This window comes from Monosiga brevicollis, genomic scaffold (genome assembly GCF_000002865.3).
Source record: "Monosiga brevicollis MX1 MONBRscaffold_37 genomic scaffold, whole genome shotgun sequence".
NCBI lineage: Eukaryota > Choanoflagellata > Craspedida > Salpingoecidae > Monosiga > Monosiga brevicollis.
In genome coordinates, this window is record NW_001865074.1 from 234,214 (window position 1) to 250,991 (window position 16,778).

The 16,778-nt window shown below is 51.7% G+C and overlaps 2 protein-coding genes across 2 annotated transcripts in view; one reads left to right on the top strand and one right to left on the bottom strand.

The window, feature by feature from the left end:
- Positions 1-135: 135 nt before the first annotated feature.
- MONBRDRAFT_29689 (uncharacterized protein) lies at positions 136-13,267 on the top strand (the record flags this gene model as incomplete). The annotated part of the gene is made up of 33 exons (XM_001750114.1): positions 136-265; positions 624-951; positions 1,020-1,216; positions 1,760-1,876; positions 2,018-2,124; positions 2,291-2,729; positions 2,885-3,041; positions 3,158-3,319; positions 3,415-3,532; positions 3,606-3,742; positions 3,830-3,938; positions 4,018-4,125; positions 4,293-4,861; positions 4,961-5,029; positions 5,107-5,298; positions 5,415-5,613; positions 5,766-5,827; positions 5,924-6,146; positions 6,302-7,243; positions 7,437-7,541; positions 7,637-7,889; positions 8,033-8,880; positions 8,975-9,669; positions 9,792-9,894; positions 9,994-10,161; positions 10,322-10,369; positions 10,650-11,306; positions 11,431-11,526; positions 11,621-11,716; positions 11,794-12,607; positions 12,697-12,797; positions 12,890-13,050; positions 13,168-13,267. 33 exons carry the CDS (start codon positions 136-138, stop codon positions 13,265-13,267), a joined length of 8,610 nt encoding a protein of 2,869 aa, XP_001750166.1.
- A 360-nt stretch (positions 13,268-13,627) lies between these two features.
- The window catches only part of MONBRDRAFT_39041 (uncharacterized protein), a gene marked incomplete at both ends in the record, with an annotated part of 11,682 nt that continues 8,531 nt past the window's right edge, over positions 13,628-16,778 (bottom strand). The window contains 3 exons of the mRNA XM_001750157.1: positions 13,628-14,790; positions 14,901-14,964; positions 15,054-16,676. Of these exons, the coding sequence (XP_001750209.1) occupies positions 13,628-14,790; positions 14,901-14,964; positions 15,054-16,676 (2,850 nt within the window). The remainder of the gene's footprint in view (positions 14,791-14,900; positions 14,965-15,053; positions 16,677-16,778) is intronic.

A 16,778-nucleotide genomic window follows, 5' to 3' on the forward strand; every position in this document is an offset into this window, starting at 1 on the left:
GAGCGGTGTGCACAGGCACTGTGTGCACGCGGTGGGGAGCCTGGCAGCAAGCGAGGCATGAGGGCAATGGCACTCAGGCAAGGAGAAGGAGACGGGCCAGAGGAGGGGCTGTTGACGTTCGCACCGGTCCAGGACATGGCCGCGGGCGTCAGAATCCAGGCCGTGAGCGCAGAGCAGGGGTGGGGAGCGAGCTGCATTAACGCTATGCTGAAGAGGGGCTGCAAGGCAGACTGTGTCCACAGGACAGACCTGAACAAGGGCAAAAGTTGACATGAGCTTAAGGCAATGCTGCCCCGAGCATACCTGGAACATAAACACGAAAGTTGCTGGCTCGGCGAGCGGGCGAGCGAGCGCGGCGCGCAACGGACTTTGGCGTGTGGAGGCCGCCTCAACTGCGCGTTGGTGGGATGTTCGGATGGCTGGCGGCTTAATCGGGGTTGAATGGTGATCAGTAGGACAACAAGTAGACCCAATAACACCCCGACTGCCACTGCATGACGGCGTCCTCGCAGCATCACTGCTCCTCCTCCTTGACTCGATCACTGGCCAGCAAAGCTGTGGCCAAGGAAGACAGACGCGGTGACCACCATGTTCATGCACGCATGCATTGTCTTCTCCTGCAGACTCTCTCTCGTCTCCTCTTACGTGTGGTAATTACCTCCCTCTCTCTGTGGAGGTTGTGCCTTTGCTGTTTATACCTTTCTCTCTCTCTCTCTCTCTCTCTCTCTCTCTCTCTCTCTCTCTCTCTCTCTGTGACTTTGTCAACCTGTCAGCACAAGTCCAGTCCCTTGACTCTCTCTTGTGCTTTCAAGGACAAGAAGGACCCTACTTCCCCAACACAACACGACACTTGGATCATCCTTTGCAACGTGGCTCAAGGACAACCAAGGCGAGTGGCCCGATATTGGCAGTGCTGGAAAAGCCAAAAGCCAAAGGTTCGCCGCGCCAAAGGTAAGGAAAAGGATCATAATCACTGATCCATTTTTCTGTTCTCAATCTCTTCCTCCTCTCAAGAAAAGGGCCCTAAGAGAGGCGCGCTTGCAGCCACCAAGCCGACCAGAGGTGTGTGTGTGTGTGTATGTGTGTGTGTGTGTGTGTGTGTGTGTGTGTGTGTGTGTGTGTGTGTGTGTGGGATTTCAAAGGAAAAAGCCCCAACACCAACACAAGGATAACATTTTGATATCACACCTAAGCCATGGGTTTTGCACACTTAAACGTTGTCACTCTACACGATTCGCTTTTGATCAATCACACACACAAACGAGCAAACACATACATGCACGTCACATCCTTTTTTTTGCACAGACATCCTTTTTTTTGCACAGACAGGGTAAGGCTGCACCCACCTGACAACCGCCTCCTCCGCCTCCTCCTCCTCCTCCTCCTTGCCTCCCTCGCCCGGGTCCTTGCTTCTGTCGGTCGTTCTGTGGAGGTCTGCTTGGGATCGTTCGTGTCAGCCAAACATGTTGTTTGAGGGCGCTTGAGACTCTGTCGCCGCTGCCTTAGTGACAATTTACATTTTTACATGCTTGTCTGGGCGCACACATGTGCCTCGCCTTGTTCGGTTCACGTTCCAGTGCCGCGCAAACGCCTCGGGGCTGATCGCGGTTGAAAATCGCGTGCTTGCTTCCCGAGATGCTTTGCTTGATCGCGGCCGCCGTACTCACCGATCGATGGGGCTGGCAATTGTCACACTGTAGGTCGTCCGAGTGGCTCGCCTGTCTGTGCTGCATTTGGGCCACGTGATCACCCACCGCAGCCATGGCGGATCGGGAGCGCGCCAAGACCCTGACGGGTGTCAGCGAGGCGGATCTCATTGGTGTTCAGGATCATCCCTTTCTCTCCCACGGCGACTTTGCCAACCTCTTTTTTGAAGGTCGGTAACGTCCATGCCCCAACGTCGCTCTCTGGCTTGCATGTCGATCGCCAGTCGAAACGAATTTCACTCACCGATTCATGATTCTGCTCATGCGCCGGTGACCCGCCCCTCTCCGACATTGGCCACCGGCATGTGCAGGTCTTCATGGCTATGCCTTTGTGGATGTGCTGGAGAGCCATTTCCTCACCGTGTACCAGAGCACTGACCAGCTGCCTCCAAGCTTTGAACAGTCTTGTGTTTTCCAAGTACGCCCAGGCTCACGCCTACCTTTTCTTCTTATCCCCCGCCTCCCTGTTCCTTTGCTGCGCTTGCAAAGGTGCCTGTCTGAAATCATGTAGTCACCTCTGCGCTGCAAAATCTAATCTGAAGCTCTCTCTCGTAATTTTTTTCCTTTTTTGTTTTGCTCCTAAGCTGCTCCTCTCGAGTGATGTGGAAGAGGGTGCCGTCCTCAAGTACGGTGATACGATCAGCCTCTACCATCGTGCCACCGAGCAGTATGTGACAAGAACCAAGGAACACAAGGGCTCAGGCTATGCCATCAGCCTCCAGCCCACCCGTGATGAGACGACCCTTTTTCGACTTCTCCCGCGCTTCAAGCTCCGGGCCATTGGTGATGTCATTCGCTATAACGACCAGCTTCTTCTTGAGAACACCCACAGTGGCCAAGGCACCACCTATCTCTCGGGCACAGATGTTGATAATACCGGACAGTCCATTGTCCATGCCGCCGGCAAGCGCACAACGGGCATTCGTATGAAACTTTTTGCCCCTTTTAATGTTTCGAGCAAAGCCTTTGAGCATGTCCTCAAAGGCGGTGACTACGTACGCCTGCACCACTCAGAAGCCAATGGTACGCACTTGTGCCTCCGCTTTCGTGCTTGACCAAGCCCCATTCGCCGCCTCTGCTCCTCTACTGTTGACAATCTTGAGCGACCAGCAGTGGTCATTCCAACCAAAGCTCCTCGACATGCTCACTTCTTTGTTACAACCGTGGTTGGTTTTTAGGGTTCCTTGTTGTGGCTCAAAACCCACAGGACGTGCCCGGCCAGTTTATTGGCACTGAACATACCGTTTGCCTGCGTCAACTTCGAGATGGCTCAGACGCCATGGACTACCATGACGCCAGTTCAATCTGGCAGGTCGAACTCAAGAACACCGATCGGTGAGCCTGTCCCTTAGAATTGTGACGTTTGCTTCATTGCATTGCCTATGCCTCTCCTTCTTCGTGGGAAACCTCACGCGCATCAAAATTCGGTGCTGCCAAATTGTTGCTGTTAGTCGTGGTGGTCGAGCAGTGCGTTGGAACGATGAGATTCGGTTGCGCAATTTGCTCACCAACCAATACTTCAACTTTGAAGCCAAGACCAAAACCAATGCCATGGCCCCCGTCGAAGGCCCCAGCAATCCTCACAACCTCATGCAGCTGATCGAAACAACTCAGTCAGTGGCAAAAAAAAGAGGCTTTTACCCTCACTCGCTGTTATATCTTGGCACGTCGCATCCTCTTTCTCAAAGCTCCCCGTTTTGATCCGCAGAATTGCTTCGGGTGGCTTTGCCATGAATGAGCCCGTGCGCTACCACACGTTCTTCTATCTGAGCAACTCCACCCAACGCGGCTGGGCAACTGTGAACACGGCCACCGAGCTAGTGGAGGTACAGACCCTCCGCAACTCTGTTGGTCATCAAGTCTGTCAACGTTCGCCCTCACGTCACTCAATTGGCTCAGGAGCATAGCAGCGGGCATGGCACCGATCGTCAACACTTTTTGCGAACCATGATACAAAGTGTGCGTCAGGATCAAGACGCATTTGCCTTTATGGACGTGTCTGCTGCCGATATCCGCAACTTCTACTACGCGCTTGGGTACGTTGCCTAGCTTTTCTCGTCATCCACGCCATCTCCTCTGCCAAACTGACAATCAACACCTCGCTTTGCTTGAGGCAATGGCAGTCACGTGAAGAAGATTGAGCAGCTGGGAGTGGACCTGAACGAGATCGAGGACCACCGAATTAGTCGCAGCTTAGGCGAAGCCCGTGTTGCCATCGACAAGTTGATCTTTGTAGGAAAAGCTACTTTGCTGCGTCCCCCCTGTGCCTCGCATGTTTGGCACTCCTTCTCAACCGCTAATCTGCCCATAGTTTTGCACTGAAGACGATGACGCTGATGATGCACTCGAGGCTGACGGCCATGGCGAAACTTTGCACCAGAACATGCTTCTTGACTTGCGCGTCCACCACATGCTCATGGTAAGCTTCACAGTGCTATTTTGAGTTAGTTGTGAATTTTAGGCCTGTCTCTTTGGCATGCCGGTTCAAACCCATTCACTCAAATGCACTCGCCCCTGTTCGTCAATGTCCTGGTTTTTGAATCATTTGTGTGGTCGGCATCGCGGCATGGGTTTCACGTGTAACAGGGCTTCTTACGCATGCCGTTTACTCGCGGTGAAGATGGACACTTGCACTGGCTGCCCGAATGGCGCACGCGCATCGACTCGGACACGGTCGTGAATGATCTTGCCCGTCGTGCCATGCGGCTGTTGCGCCAGATGTGCCACGATAACGTACACACAAGCAACGAGATTGCACATGCTTACCTTGCAGACATTACTGACATGTCACGTCTGCTCAGTCAAGTGGACGCTCAGTGGAATGCGGCCGACACCCTTGAAGAAATCTTTGCAGATAACTTTGAGCTGCTTTCCAATCTCAGCGATGCCTACATCCAAGTGTACCTCCGCATGTTGCGAGAGGCACACACGCTAGCTGATCTCGAACAGGACCTTCACCTTCTTAGCAGCCTCTGCATTCATGATAACATCCCCATTGTCAACATTCAATCCATGCTGCGGGCCGCTCTTTTGGGAGAATCCCATGTTCCTGTTGAACAGCAACTTCTCCCTAGCACCAAGCTACAAAACGGTGTCATTCAAATTTTTGCGCGTCAGCCCACTCCCAATAAGCCGTATGAGCAGTGGGAGGGCCGGTATGTGAGCGAGTCCCCGTATTGATGAACTGGTCGCTCATCATCTCAATGCCTCGAAGCCACCCTCACCAGTCTCCTCCCAATTTTCTTTTTTTCCAGCTGGGAGAGCCTTGCCACGTACTGCAAGAACCACGACTCATTGCGATTTTACGAAGCTGTGCTCCAGTTGTAAGCCCCGCCCCTTTCAATTGGTTTGGGCGACGTGTGATAGAGGCCCTTGACACCCAGATCCTCAACGCGTATAGGTACAACCATCTATCCATTGGCAAGGTTGCAGATACGACCCTTCGCGAGCCCGAACACGTCCCTTTTGTTGAAATTATGGCCATTCTGAAGGCCAATGATCTGCCTGTTTCGCTCAAGCGATGCTACCTTACGTTGTGTACGAACCTCTACATCGCTGATGGCGATTTGCTGGAGGATGACGGCGAGAACCGGTTTGTACCATGAATCTGCAAAAACACGCCAGTAATGTTTGCCTCTTTACTCCCCAATGCCTGAGTTGAATCGACGTTCCCATTTCGGCGTCCAACTCATGGGTTGCAACGAATAGCATGTGGAACGATCTTGGCAACGAGCGCCAAGCTGCCCACCGTCAGAAAGTCATTGCCAACCTCCTCGATTTTGACGAACTGCACACATGGATTGTGTCTTTTCTTGCTGCAAACGCCCAGCAACTTTTGCACGTCGAGCACGAGCTTCACCATGATCCCCACAAAAAGCTTTCCAGCGAAGAAAAGAAGCTGATTGATGTGCGTATCTGTTTGATTGGGGAAGCAATTCCTCATTTGATGTCTTGAATCGCATTCATCCTTCTTTTCGCGAGCCAAATTTGTTCACACACGTAATTGTCACATCAACTCGACTCTGTTCAAACCCCTGATGCATCTGTTTTGCCGTGTAGGAAGAGATTGACCTCAATGAGATGGGTGAAGCTTTGTTCCACATGATCGGCACCATGATCAAGTGCGTTCTGTGATACAACATCCAGTTTTCCAACAAAGCCGTCAACTGAATGTTCTCTGTTTGGTTGGTTTTGTTTTTATTTTTGTTTTTTGCTAGACTTGGTTACTACGTAGACTCCGGTCGCCGCCAGGCCATCGCCCACCACCTTCTCGCCATTCTCATGAACAGCCGCTTGGGCATCAATGAGCTCACCGTGCACCACGGCCACGGTTTCGAGGTCATGTATCGTGCCAAACAAGCCATTTGCAACATTTTCAATGCATCTTTGAAATGGGATGTCAGTGAACATGTCAGCAATCTACTCAAGGGCTTCAAGCAGGTGCGCTGTATTGCCCGACAAACTCCCCGTGACGGCCTTGGACATGCTGATTGGCATACTTTCAATGCTCATCCTTTTCTTTCCTCTTTTTTTTTTTTCCTTTTTTCTTTCTGTTTTGTTCTTCGTCAACTCGTCATGGACTACAAACTACGCAGGCCTATGAAAGCAAAAAGGGCATGCATCTTGAATTCACGCCTCGCCAGCTCCACAACATTGTCCCACATGGTGACCAGGCTTTGTTCTGGTTTGCTCGACACAACATGACCGCAGAGGACTTCACCAACCTGATTTTAGAGCTCACGCGCTACACGCACGGAGGCATGCGCATTGCTGCTCTCGACCTGCTCATGTCCTCTTTCAACATCCGAGGCATGGTTCTGGAAGCATTGCGTTACATTGAATTTGTGGTTGATGAGGCAGACCAGATCATGCTTGAGAAACTGCGTGAAACGCTTCTGGAGCTGGGCAAAGAAGATCACAAGGACATTCACCATGTGGCCCGTCACATGACCGACGAAATTTTATGGATGACCTCGCAATGCATCAACGTCAACGACGTCTTAGGTGACCCCGTCACAGTCAACTGGCGTCGACCAGGAAGTCGCCTCGTGCCTCACCATCATCACCAAGAAATCTTTCGCCACGAGGGTGCGCACAACCTGGTCTTCGACATTATCAAGCATCACACTGAGACCGCAGCCCAGATCCAAGACCTTCTTGAAAGTCCTGAGGTGGACGAGCTTCTCAAGTCATGTTTTGACTTTTTGGCCTTTTTTGTGCTGAAGGACAAGGAGAACCAACGCGAATTTAGCGATGAGCACCATGTTGAAACCATCCTGCGTTGCTGTGCACACGGCATCCACGCCGAGAAAATGCTGGGTGCACTTTTGCAAAGCAACAGCGAGCTGGCCGAGGAACACTTTGCAGAACAAGGCCGCGAGGAGATTGGTGAACTCATTGACGCTTTTGCTGAGAATTCGCGTTGTCAAACTCCAGACTTTTTGAGCATGTTGCGCGCGCTCATCACTGAGAGCTTTGCACAAAACATTCAAACCGAGATCTTCAACGGCCTTATTAAAGCTCTTGATGCCCACAAGGTCAGTGTTCCGCGTACTTGGGCATGGCTTCTCCAGAAATGCAATGTCAACCTTTGGATTGATTCGGAGGCAATGCGTCTCGACTCACCATTCCATTTCACTTTGACCGCATTGCCGCTCTTTTTTTTTTTTTTTTTTTTTTTTTTTTTTTTTTTTTTTTTTTTTTTTTTTTTTTTTTTTTTTATATATGCAGGTCCTTATCGACTTTGGGGCAGAAACATTTGGGAACGTGCTGGGACGCAACGAGAACGTCATGTCAGCCATTGTCACGCTCTACGAAAAGAGCGACCCGACACACGTTCGTTTTGTGCTGCAGCATGGATGACCGCTATTTGACATAGAGTATGTTCAGCTGGTCTCAACATGCAAACTCATTTTTATTTCCGCTTGCAGGAAGAAGAGCACCTACGTGAGTTGCTAGTAGAGTTTGTGCATTTGCTTGCCATGGCGGGCGACGGCAACGCTGAAATCAAGGACTCCATCACCCGCTTAATCCCATACCACGAGGCCATGCTACCCTTCTTGCACATTGGATCCTCGTCTGCGAAAGAAAAAAGCCATGGCATCCCACGCAAGACGTTGGTCGCCTTCATTGCCTTTGTCAACTTGATCTATTTTCCTCACCTCGAAGCTACTGATCTGGATGGTGCGTGTCCTGCTTTTTATTTTATGTTTTTTTTTTTTTTTTTTTTTTTTTTTTTTCACGCTTGAGCAGCTATCTCCGCGGCATGTCTAATGATTGGCCGCTATATTCATACCAACACGATGATTATGTTCCAACACTTGCAGATGAGGTGCCGATGGAGGCCGGTGGTGATTTCGAAATGTATGGGTTTGATGGCGATTCGGCCACTTCAAAGCTCCTCGACTTGACTCGCGTGTGCACATCGTTAAAGGTGCAAGTTGAGCAGCTGTCTGTCGTCATGAAGCGCTCTTGGAAGGTCACGGTCACGGATTTGGATCCCTTTATCTGCGACCATGTCCTGCCGCTTTTTTTGCACATGACACAACATGCCGTAGCTTTGTTGCGCGAAGTGGACCCCACCCAAGCGGTGGAATTCACAACGGAAGCCTCAGCTCTGCGCTCCGTCCTGGTCACTTACCTCAACAAGCGCAAGAAACTAAGCCTCTCAAACCCGCAGTTCATCTTGGCCCATGATGACCGCGTCTCAGTTGCGCAAGCACTGAAAGATTTTGCTGAGCTTATCAATCTTAACATTCTGAGTGGAGTTTTTGGCGACGAAAGCGAACAAGTCAAGCTCATCAAGGTTGTGCGATGGTATGATGACGCCGAAGCTAAAACCATGCGCCTCGCCACTGCTGCACAGAACCACGGCTCGCATGGTAGCCACGGTTCGCGGGGCACGCGCAAGCATGGCAGCAGCAAGCTCAGCTTGTTGGGTGGGAAGAAGCGGGGCTCTGGCGCCCATCACACGGCAAATGTTGGCACGGGCACGGCGCGACTAGCTGCTGCTATGCAGACGAATGAAGCATCAGAAGGCGATAAGATTCAAATGGAGCTGCCGTTTTTTGTGGAGCTCATCAAAAAGGGCTTTCAAGAAGGCCATCGTCCTCACCACTATTCATGGATGCACAATTTGAAGGAGGAGTTTGACTTTCCAGAGTTCTGGCGATTGGTAAGGCGATGGTGGCTTGGCTTTTGGCTGATACCCCCACATACCTATGCATCGTTTCACGAGCCCGTGTTTTCACCCGCATCCTCTTGGACAGGTGGGCATCATTCGAAAGCTTTTGTCTGGCCATCACAACGGCAAAGGTGGCGATACCGTCGAGAGCGATGAGAAGACAGAGGCTGGCACTGCACACCATCATGGCCGAAGTATTGTGCGCCGTGCTGTGCGCGTACATGCTTTTATCGACATTGACATTGATCAATGCCTCCAGCGGATCATCACTCACTTTGAGCATCACGAGGTGGATGATTACGCGTCTGAAGACTTTGCTGAAGAAGAGCAGGTTGTCAAAGAGTTTCTTATCCTGCTCTGTGGCATCCTCTCCACAGAGGACACTCACCATCACCGCCACCATTCAACCAAAGCTGAGCAACAGCTTGTTGATGTCAAGCAAGTGGCTCGCCACCTTAATCGCTTGAACTTGCCGGAGATGCTCCTTTTCCTGGTGGCAGCACACCATCGCAGCACCGTGGAAATGGCGGCGCGACTTGGCGTTTTGCTCCTGCGCTCGACTCCCAAAGAAAATGAGATTGATATGACCAAGGTCAAGATTCAATCGTCTCTCAACGACCTCAGCCAACGCAGCTTTTTACGCGCTATCAAAAGCCCAGTCGGTCGGCGTGCTCTCCTGGCCTGGCAACATCGGTTTGAGCAGCATATTCACTTTCTCAACAAACGCGTGCACGAAGATCCGATTCGCAGCCTGCATCGTGATCAAGATCAAGAAGACCTGTGAGTGCCCCCATTGAACAGTTCGAAGATTCAGTTTTTTGGGGAGCAAAGGGGCACAGCACACGATATGCAATGCTCCTCAACTTTTGCACTCACCATACTGTCGCTTGTGCTCCTCATAGAGAAAATGATACGGTTTTGGAGTTGCTGAAATTGATTGAAGCCATGCTTGCGGGCGGCTACATGGACATGCAGACGATTTTCCGCCACCAAGAAGGGCAAAAGGTGTGTCAATCATGTACATCAGCAGTTTTGTTCATGACCAAGCAAGATCTTCTTGGCATGCCCTTTGGTCACGCCTCATGCTCTCGATTGACTTCCTAGATTGATGTGTTGGCAACTTTGGTGGATTTAGCGGGCGCCTACGCACCGCTAATTCGCATGCGCCTGCAAGATGGCTTCTCTGTGCAAGATATCGAGCGCGATGAAGCCATTGGCGAAGTGGAGAAGGAGCTTCGCCGTGAAGTCAATGATGTTGGGGTTCTTCAACAGGTGTGCTGTGTTTGCTGCACCCTGCTCCGCACGTGGCACATGTTGCGCCAGAACTCATTGTATGCTCGTCGCTTTGGAGTAGACATATGAAACAATCGCCAAGTTTGTGACAGGGCCTAACTTGGCAAATCAGCACATGCTTCTTGAAAATAATGTTCAGGATCCTCTTCTCCTGTACCTCACCTACATGGAGTATTCTGACCTCGAGGTAGGGGCTCTTCACCGATACCTTCCTCTTTTTGATTTTGCCTGTCTGCCTCGCTTTCTTCTTGTCCTCTCTTTTTTTTTTTCTTGCCCCCCCCCCCTTTTTTTTCTTCGTTGCTGCCGCGTGTTCCACCACTGTTGGTTATTGTGTGATTGTGACCTTTTTTCCGCACCACTTTTGTGACTGTCAGTCTGCCCTGGCCTGCCAACCATGTCGCTCATTATTTATTTTTATTTTATTTTTTATTGTTATTTTTTTTTTTTTTTTCCCACGACCACTGCAGATCACCGACGAGAATCAACCCCACGAGATGAACAACTTTTTCACTATTGATCGAAACCGTGACATTGCATTGCAAATCACCGTCGACTGGGCCTACCTCTTTCAGATTGAGGAGATCGAACATGAGCATGGCTTATCAGACTTTCGCCAAAAGGCAGGCTCTGAAATCATGCTGACAGCGGCACAGTTGCATTCACTTAAGATGTGTCAGCAGCTCTTGCATACCATGGACTCGATTGATGAAGATTGTGAAAACGCTATTCTCGAGCTGCTTCGCGGCCTTCTTGAAGGCCGCAAAGCAGGTGATCATGCCTTTGATGTGCTGGGCTCCTGCCTTTTCCCTGTCGGTATTTCAAGCCAGTACTCGCTAAGTCTGAGTGCAGATGCCAACGTGATGATGCACAATCTGTCCAAGCACATGGCGGCAGCAGGATCAAAGCACGGCCTTGAGGAGGACGATGACAGCGATATCGAAGATGAAGTTGATGACGCCGACGCCACGCACTACTCCGATGCCGACGTTGCCTATGGTTATTACATTGTCATTAAATTGCTTATTGACGGCTCGCGCTTCCACGGTGAACGTATTCGCCAAAAGCTGACGGCCTGGGAGGACCGCAATCACGCCGGGCTTCGCAAAACGGTTGGGCGCATTGAGGTTTGTCGGCTCGTTTTTGACCAGCGCTTATATACTGGCAACGAGCGCATCGCTGTTTTTTTTTGCTCGTCTTTCACGCCCGGTGCACGGTATCTTTTCCGACTCGTTGTATTCAACCACATAGTTTCTTCGCAATGACGACATCGAAGCCTTGTACTTTCCCTTACCCGCCGCGGTGACCGCCAGCCAAAACCACCCTATGGTGCAAACTCTCAAGCAGGTGTGTCATCGAGGGTCATGAGCTATGCTGGTTGTCTCAGCTTGAGGACCAATCCCCCCTTCGGCCTATTGACACCTGGATGTGCTGATTCTAGGAAATGATCAACAGTACCATTCTCTTGAATCCGATGCAAAAGATCGTGGGCTTTTTTAACCAGGCAAACTCTCTCCTGAACGTTGTTGAGCGTCGTGTACGTGCAGGCACACCATGTTTGATTGCATAGAGATGATCGCACGCGACGCCTCCTCACCTTGGGCGCTTGGATAGGACCGCTACCATGAATCGTGGTGGAAACTCTTTTTAAGCGAGCAACGCCTGGTCTCACTCTTGGCACTTTTCCTGACCATTCTCTTGAACGTGTACATTATCTTTGACTTGGGCAATGACTTTTTGAAGGAGGCGGGCAAGAAACCGGATGTTCCTCTTTTCGTGCTGGACATTGTCAAGATTCTGCATCTTGTCTGCGCAATCTTGATGCTGGCTGGCTATGCGCTCAACGGCCTACCAGTTGATGTGGAGCGCTACGCGGAACTCGCGCCCGCCATGCAGCTGCCCATTGGACAGTACGCAGTGCAGTTCATCAAGCAGCAATTATTCTGGGTCCATAGCTCGGGCGCGCCCTTTTTCGTCCTCTATTGCGCGTTAAGCCTGGTCGGTCTCATTCATGACACGCGATGGTATGCCTTTCACATTTTCGACCTAGCCCTTCACGTGCCCGTCATGTTCCTCGTGGTGCGCGCCGTCAAGAGCAACCTCCCACGCCTACTGGGCACCTTTGCATTCACCTTCCTGCTGATTTATGCCTTTGCCCTCATTGGGTTGGCCGCTTTTATGGGTGAATATGGTTTTGCGGACACCTCAGCCATCTGCACTCCCCAACACACCTTCTTGGACTGCCTACGTGACCACGTGTACTACGGGTTTTACAGTTCTCCGGTCTTTGATGGAGAGCTCGGCCTTGGTGCATTTTTCTATGCGTTGATTTACTTTATTCTCGTTGTTCTCATCATGTCCAGCATTGTGTCGGGTCTGATCATTGATTCGTTTGCTCAGTTCCGCGAAGAGAGCGAGAACATTGCCTGTAAGTCTCGTCATTTTGACTGCGCATGTGTGGATGCATCTTTGAAGTGCCCTCTCACACCCAATCCTATTGCGCCTTCTCCCAAACAGCGGCCAATGCCAATGTGTGTTTCGTGTGTAGCCTCACACGTGACGACCTGGAAGATGTTTCTCCGTCGGGTTTTGATGGCCACATTGCTTTTGACCACAACGTCAGTCATTGTCCTATGCCCATTGTCTGCAACAAGCATCAAGCCGAAAGCAAATGGGATGCACAAAACTTTGACTCATTCTTGTTTCATAGGTGTGGAACTACTGCTGGTTCATTCTGTACGCTGAGCATCGTGAGCGCGAGGGCAAAGAGCTTACCAGTTCGGAGCTTCACGTCTTACAGCACTGGCAGCGCCGTCGCTTCGCCAACATTGTTCCCGTACAGCGTGCCATGTGTCTGGCCGAGAATAAAAGGTGAGCCACAAAATTACTGCAAATGGCAAAATGCCGAATCTGCTCCATTCTGCGCTTCAACATGAAACCACTGTTTCATTTCTTTGTTTGCCTTGCTTTTTTTTTTTTCTTTTCTAGCCTGGAAGATCAGCGTGCAGACCTCGTCCAGTCCCGTCTGGATGCCATCGAAAAGGAGTTGGCCGCTATTTTGACGGAAAACCGTAAGCGAGCCCAGTAGAGCGTTGGCAGGCGGTGTGCCCACGCAAATGTTTGCTCTACTTTCATCCAGCCTGTTTTTTGAGCTGCTGCGTTGACTGGTCATGGAGTCAGATGATCATGCATCTTTCTGATTGTCGATTTTTCCAAACCCGTATCACAATGTCAATCAGACAAAAGAAGAAGACAGAAAACGAGAACCATCACATCTTACCAACAACACAGTCACAATAAGTCGCCACCATCATCATTTAAAAGCAAATACAATATTGAAAAGAAAGCAAATCCTGAAAAAAAAAAACATGAGCAAGAGCTTAAAACGACTCATCGGCTTTATGAAAGGGCACAAGTCAGCCAAAAAAAAAAAAAAAAAAAAAAAACACTACAGGTGCGATTCATCCACAGCATCTGTATCAAGCTGCATTTCCGGGGCATGCTGAAAAGCCGGCATGAGATATGCGTTTGCGCCAGTAGACAAAGTCGCAGATTGGTTGTGTTGCGGGCCTGATGTTGAGAAGGAACCGAGCCGGGTACTCCCGGCCACAGCCTCAGCCCCCGTGCCACTCAACCGCCGGGGCTGCACATAGGCATTGGCTGGCCCGCGCTGGTTGTATTGCTGACCACTCCAGGGTGGTGGAGACTGGGAGCTCGGACTTAAAGGTGAGGGCCCAGGGCTGGTGGGAGGTGAACCACTGCGGGGGGCCGCCTGCGGATACGGGCTGGGTCTGCTCGCCAATTGCTGCATCATCAACGGCGAAGGCTGTGCCATTCCCGAAACGGGTGCGCCTCGGAGATTCAGCGGTTGAGGCCGCATATAGGCGTTGGCACCACTCGGTGACTGACCGCGCGGTTGAAGGTATGGTGAGGTTTCCGACTGCGACGCGGCGTGGGTGCTCTGCTGAGGCGGCCGTAAAGATTGCATAGTCAGCTCCGTGACGGGATTAGCCCTGTAATAGTCCGAGGGCAAAGGCCGAGAGTCGTGGGTTTCTGACAGCAGCTTGTGACGTTCGTGTCCTTCGTTCGAGTGTCCCAGGACAGGGCCACCAGAATTGCTGCGCAAGGATGAGGCGATTGAGCTGACTGAAGCATGCCGTCCCGGTCCCAGTCCTGAGCTTTGGCTGATTGTGCCAGTCATGCGACGAGATGACATGGAGGAGGCACCCGTGTTTGTACGAGCGCGCCCCGCATTCGTCGGCGACGCCATGAAGGTGAATGGCGATAGCCGGACCACAAGATCAGCAAAGTCTGGCCGGGCGGCTGCATCAAAAAGGGTACAGTCAACCATAATCTGAGACACCCAGGCTGGCGCTTTTACTGGAGGAGCATGCAAGGGCCTCCCTCCATATCCTCCACTCTTGACACAATCAGTGATTCGGAGCATCAAGCTCTCATCATTTAGATGAGCCAATGGCAGCTCGGCTTGAGTCAGAACCTCGCCAACCAAAACGCCAAAGCTGAACACATCTGTGGCCACGGTAAACTTTTGCGTTTTGAGCACTTCAGGTGCCATCCAGCGGACTGGCATAGGGCGGCGTGTTTTGAATTCTATGATCCAACGCACACAACAAGAAGATCACTCATGAGCAGAAGAGCAGCCGAGGATGCCCGTAGTACCCTGGCGTCGGCAGTGTGAGCAACAAGGCGGCGAGACATACTGTAGTAGGCTTGTTCATCATCCTTGCCGACGCGTGTCGAGCGCGAAAGACCATAATCAGCCACCTGCAGCAACAACACATGTGTGAGAAAGAACGCGAACATGCGATCTGCCAGCCGTGGCAAATAAGCCCCTCTGGCCTGACTTGACGAACCTTGACAACTTGCATCTGAGCATCACAAAGGACATTGCGTGCCGCCAGGTCTCGATGCACCATGCCAAGGCGTTGTAGTTCTAGCATACCACAGGCAATGCTATGCAGAATATGCCGCGTTCGCTCCTCGGATGGAGGTTTGCTCTGGCCTTGCAGCCACGAATCCAGGGCACCGCCGTCCAGATATTCCAGCACCAACGCCCGATGCTGCTTCTCTTGCACGACAAAGAGCATGCGCACCAAATTGGCGTGACGGATCTTCATCATAATGGCTAGTTCTTGCTCAAATTCGTGCAGGCACTCGTCATTGAGCAAGCGCTTCACAGCGACCAGCATGACCTCGCGCTTGCTCGTGGCTGCGGCGGTTTCCTTGCTGGAGTAATTGGGACTGCTGTGTGCGTGTGCAGGCATGGAGGCCAGCCAGACCTCGCCAAATTGGCCGCTTCCTAAAACCCGCACAAATTGCAGGGCACTCAGAGGCACGTTCCAAGAGCTATTGGGCTGGCAGATGTCGCGTAGCTCGCGCGCAAGAGCACTCAGGGCTTCAGACTGCAGCTGAGGCCGTGTCAACCCATCCCCAGTGGTCGCTTCAGGTAGGATGTAACGATCCACTCGAGTCATGAAGGCCTCGACACAAGCAATCACCCTGTCAAGCGTGGCGTTCCCATTCAAGGCGACAAGCCCGCCACGAGCTTCGCGCAAAAATGAAAGATAATTCTCAAGTAGACCCAGTGATGCTCCCACATTAGCCAGGGCCAGTCCGACGAGACCGATGCGACCCTCGAGGACCACGCAATGCTCCAGACGGATGTCACGTGGTGCGCACTGGCGTGCCGCCAGGTATTCAAGCACTATAAGCACATCCAACGCCAGCTCTTTAACGACCTGTGCAGCAGGCAAAGGCGGGTCTGCTGAGGCGTACGGGGCACAGGGTGGGACCACTAAGCAGGGACGCCGCGCCCCTTCTAATGTGCACTCGGTCACACTGAGGACCTGGACTAAGCCATCATGTGGAAGTTGCAGTAGAAGATGAAACTGCGTCGTCCAATGAGCATCAGAATTCGCTTTTCGTGGAATGAAGCAGGTGACGGGGCTACCGGCCAAACGCGCATCATCAATCGTGGCAGTACCAGCAATGAGGTCAGTCGTACTCCAGGTCGGGCGAATGGTGGCCACGGCAAGCTGAGGCAAATAACCGCTCTCGGGGGTTTCGGCGTTGAGCAGCATGAAGTACAGATTGTCAAAGGAGGGACGACGGGCAGGCACGCGATCCACCAAATGCGAGTAGACATCAGCAAACGTCGAATACTTGACAGGCAGAGCAGGCATGTTGTGCGTGCGAATGCGCTGGGCGATGCGTGGCCGACTTTCACCTTTGAACATGGTTTCAGCCAGTAATACCTCCCAGAGCAAAACCCCAAAGGCAAAAACGTCGCTGCTACTGGAAAAATGGTTGTCATCCAGAGCCTCGGGACTCAAGAAGCGCAGCTTTTCGGCTTGTGTGGCTCCGAGAAGCCCCAGAGAAGACCCCACACCGTCTGCCCAAGTGTCCATTTTGTCGGCGCCATCCCTGTTGAGTTTATTCGTCTGGATGTAAGATTGAGTCTCGTAGACGTCGCGAGCCTGCTCGAGACCACCCAGCCACACATCAAAGCCAGATCGCCTAACAAACAGGTTCTCAAGGCACAATTGACGGTGAACAATGCCCAGCGAGCTAAGGAAGGG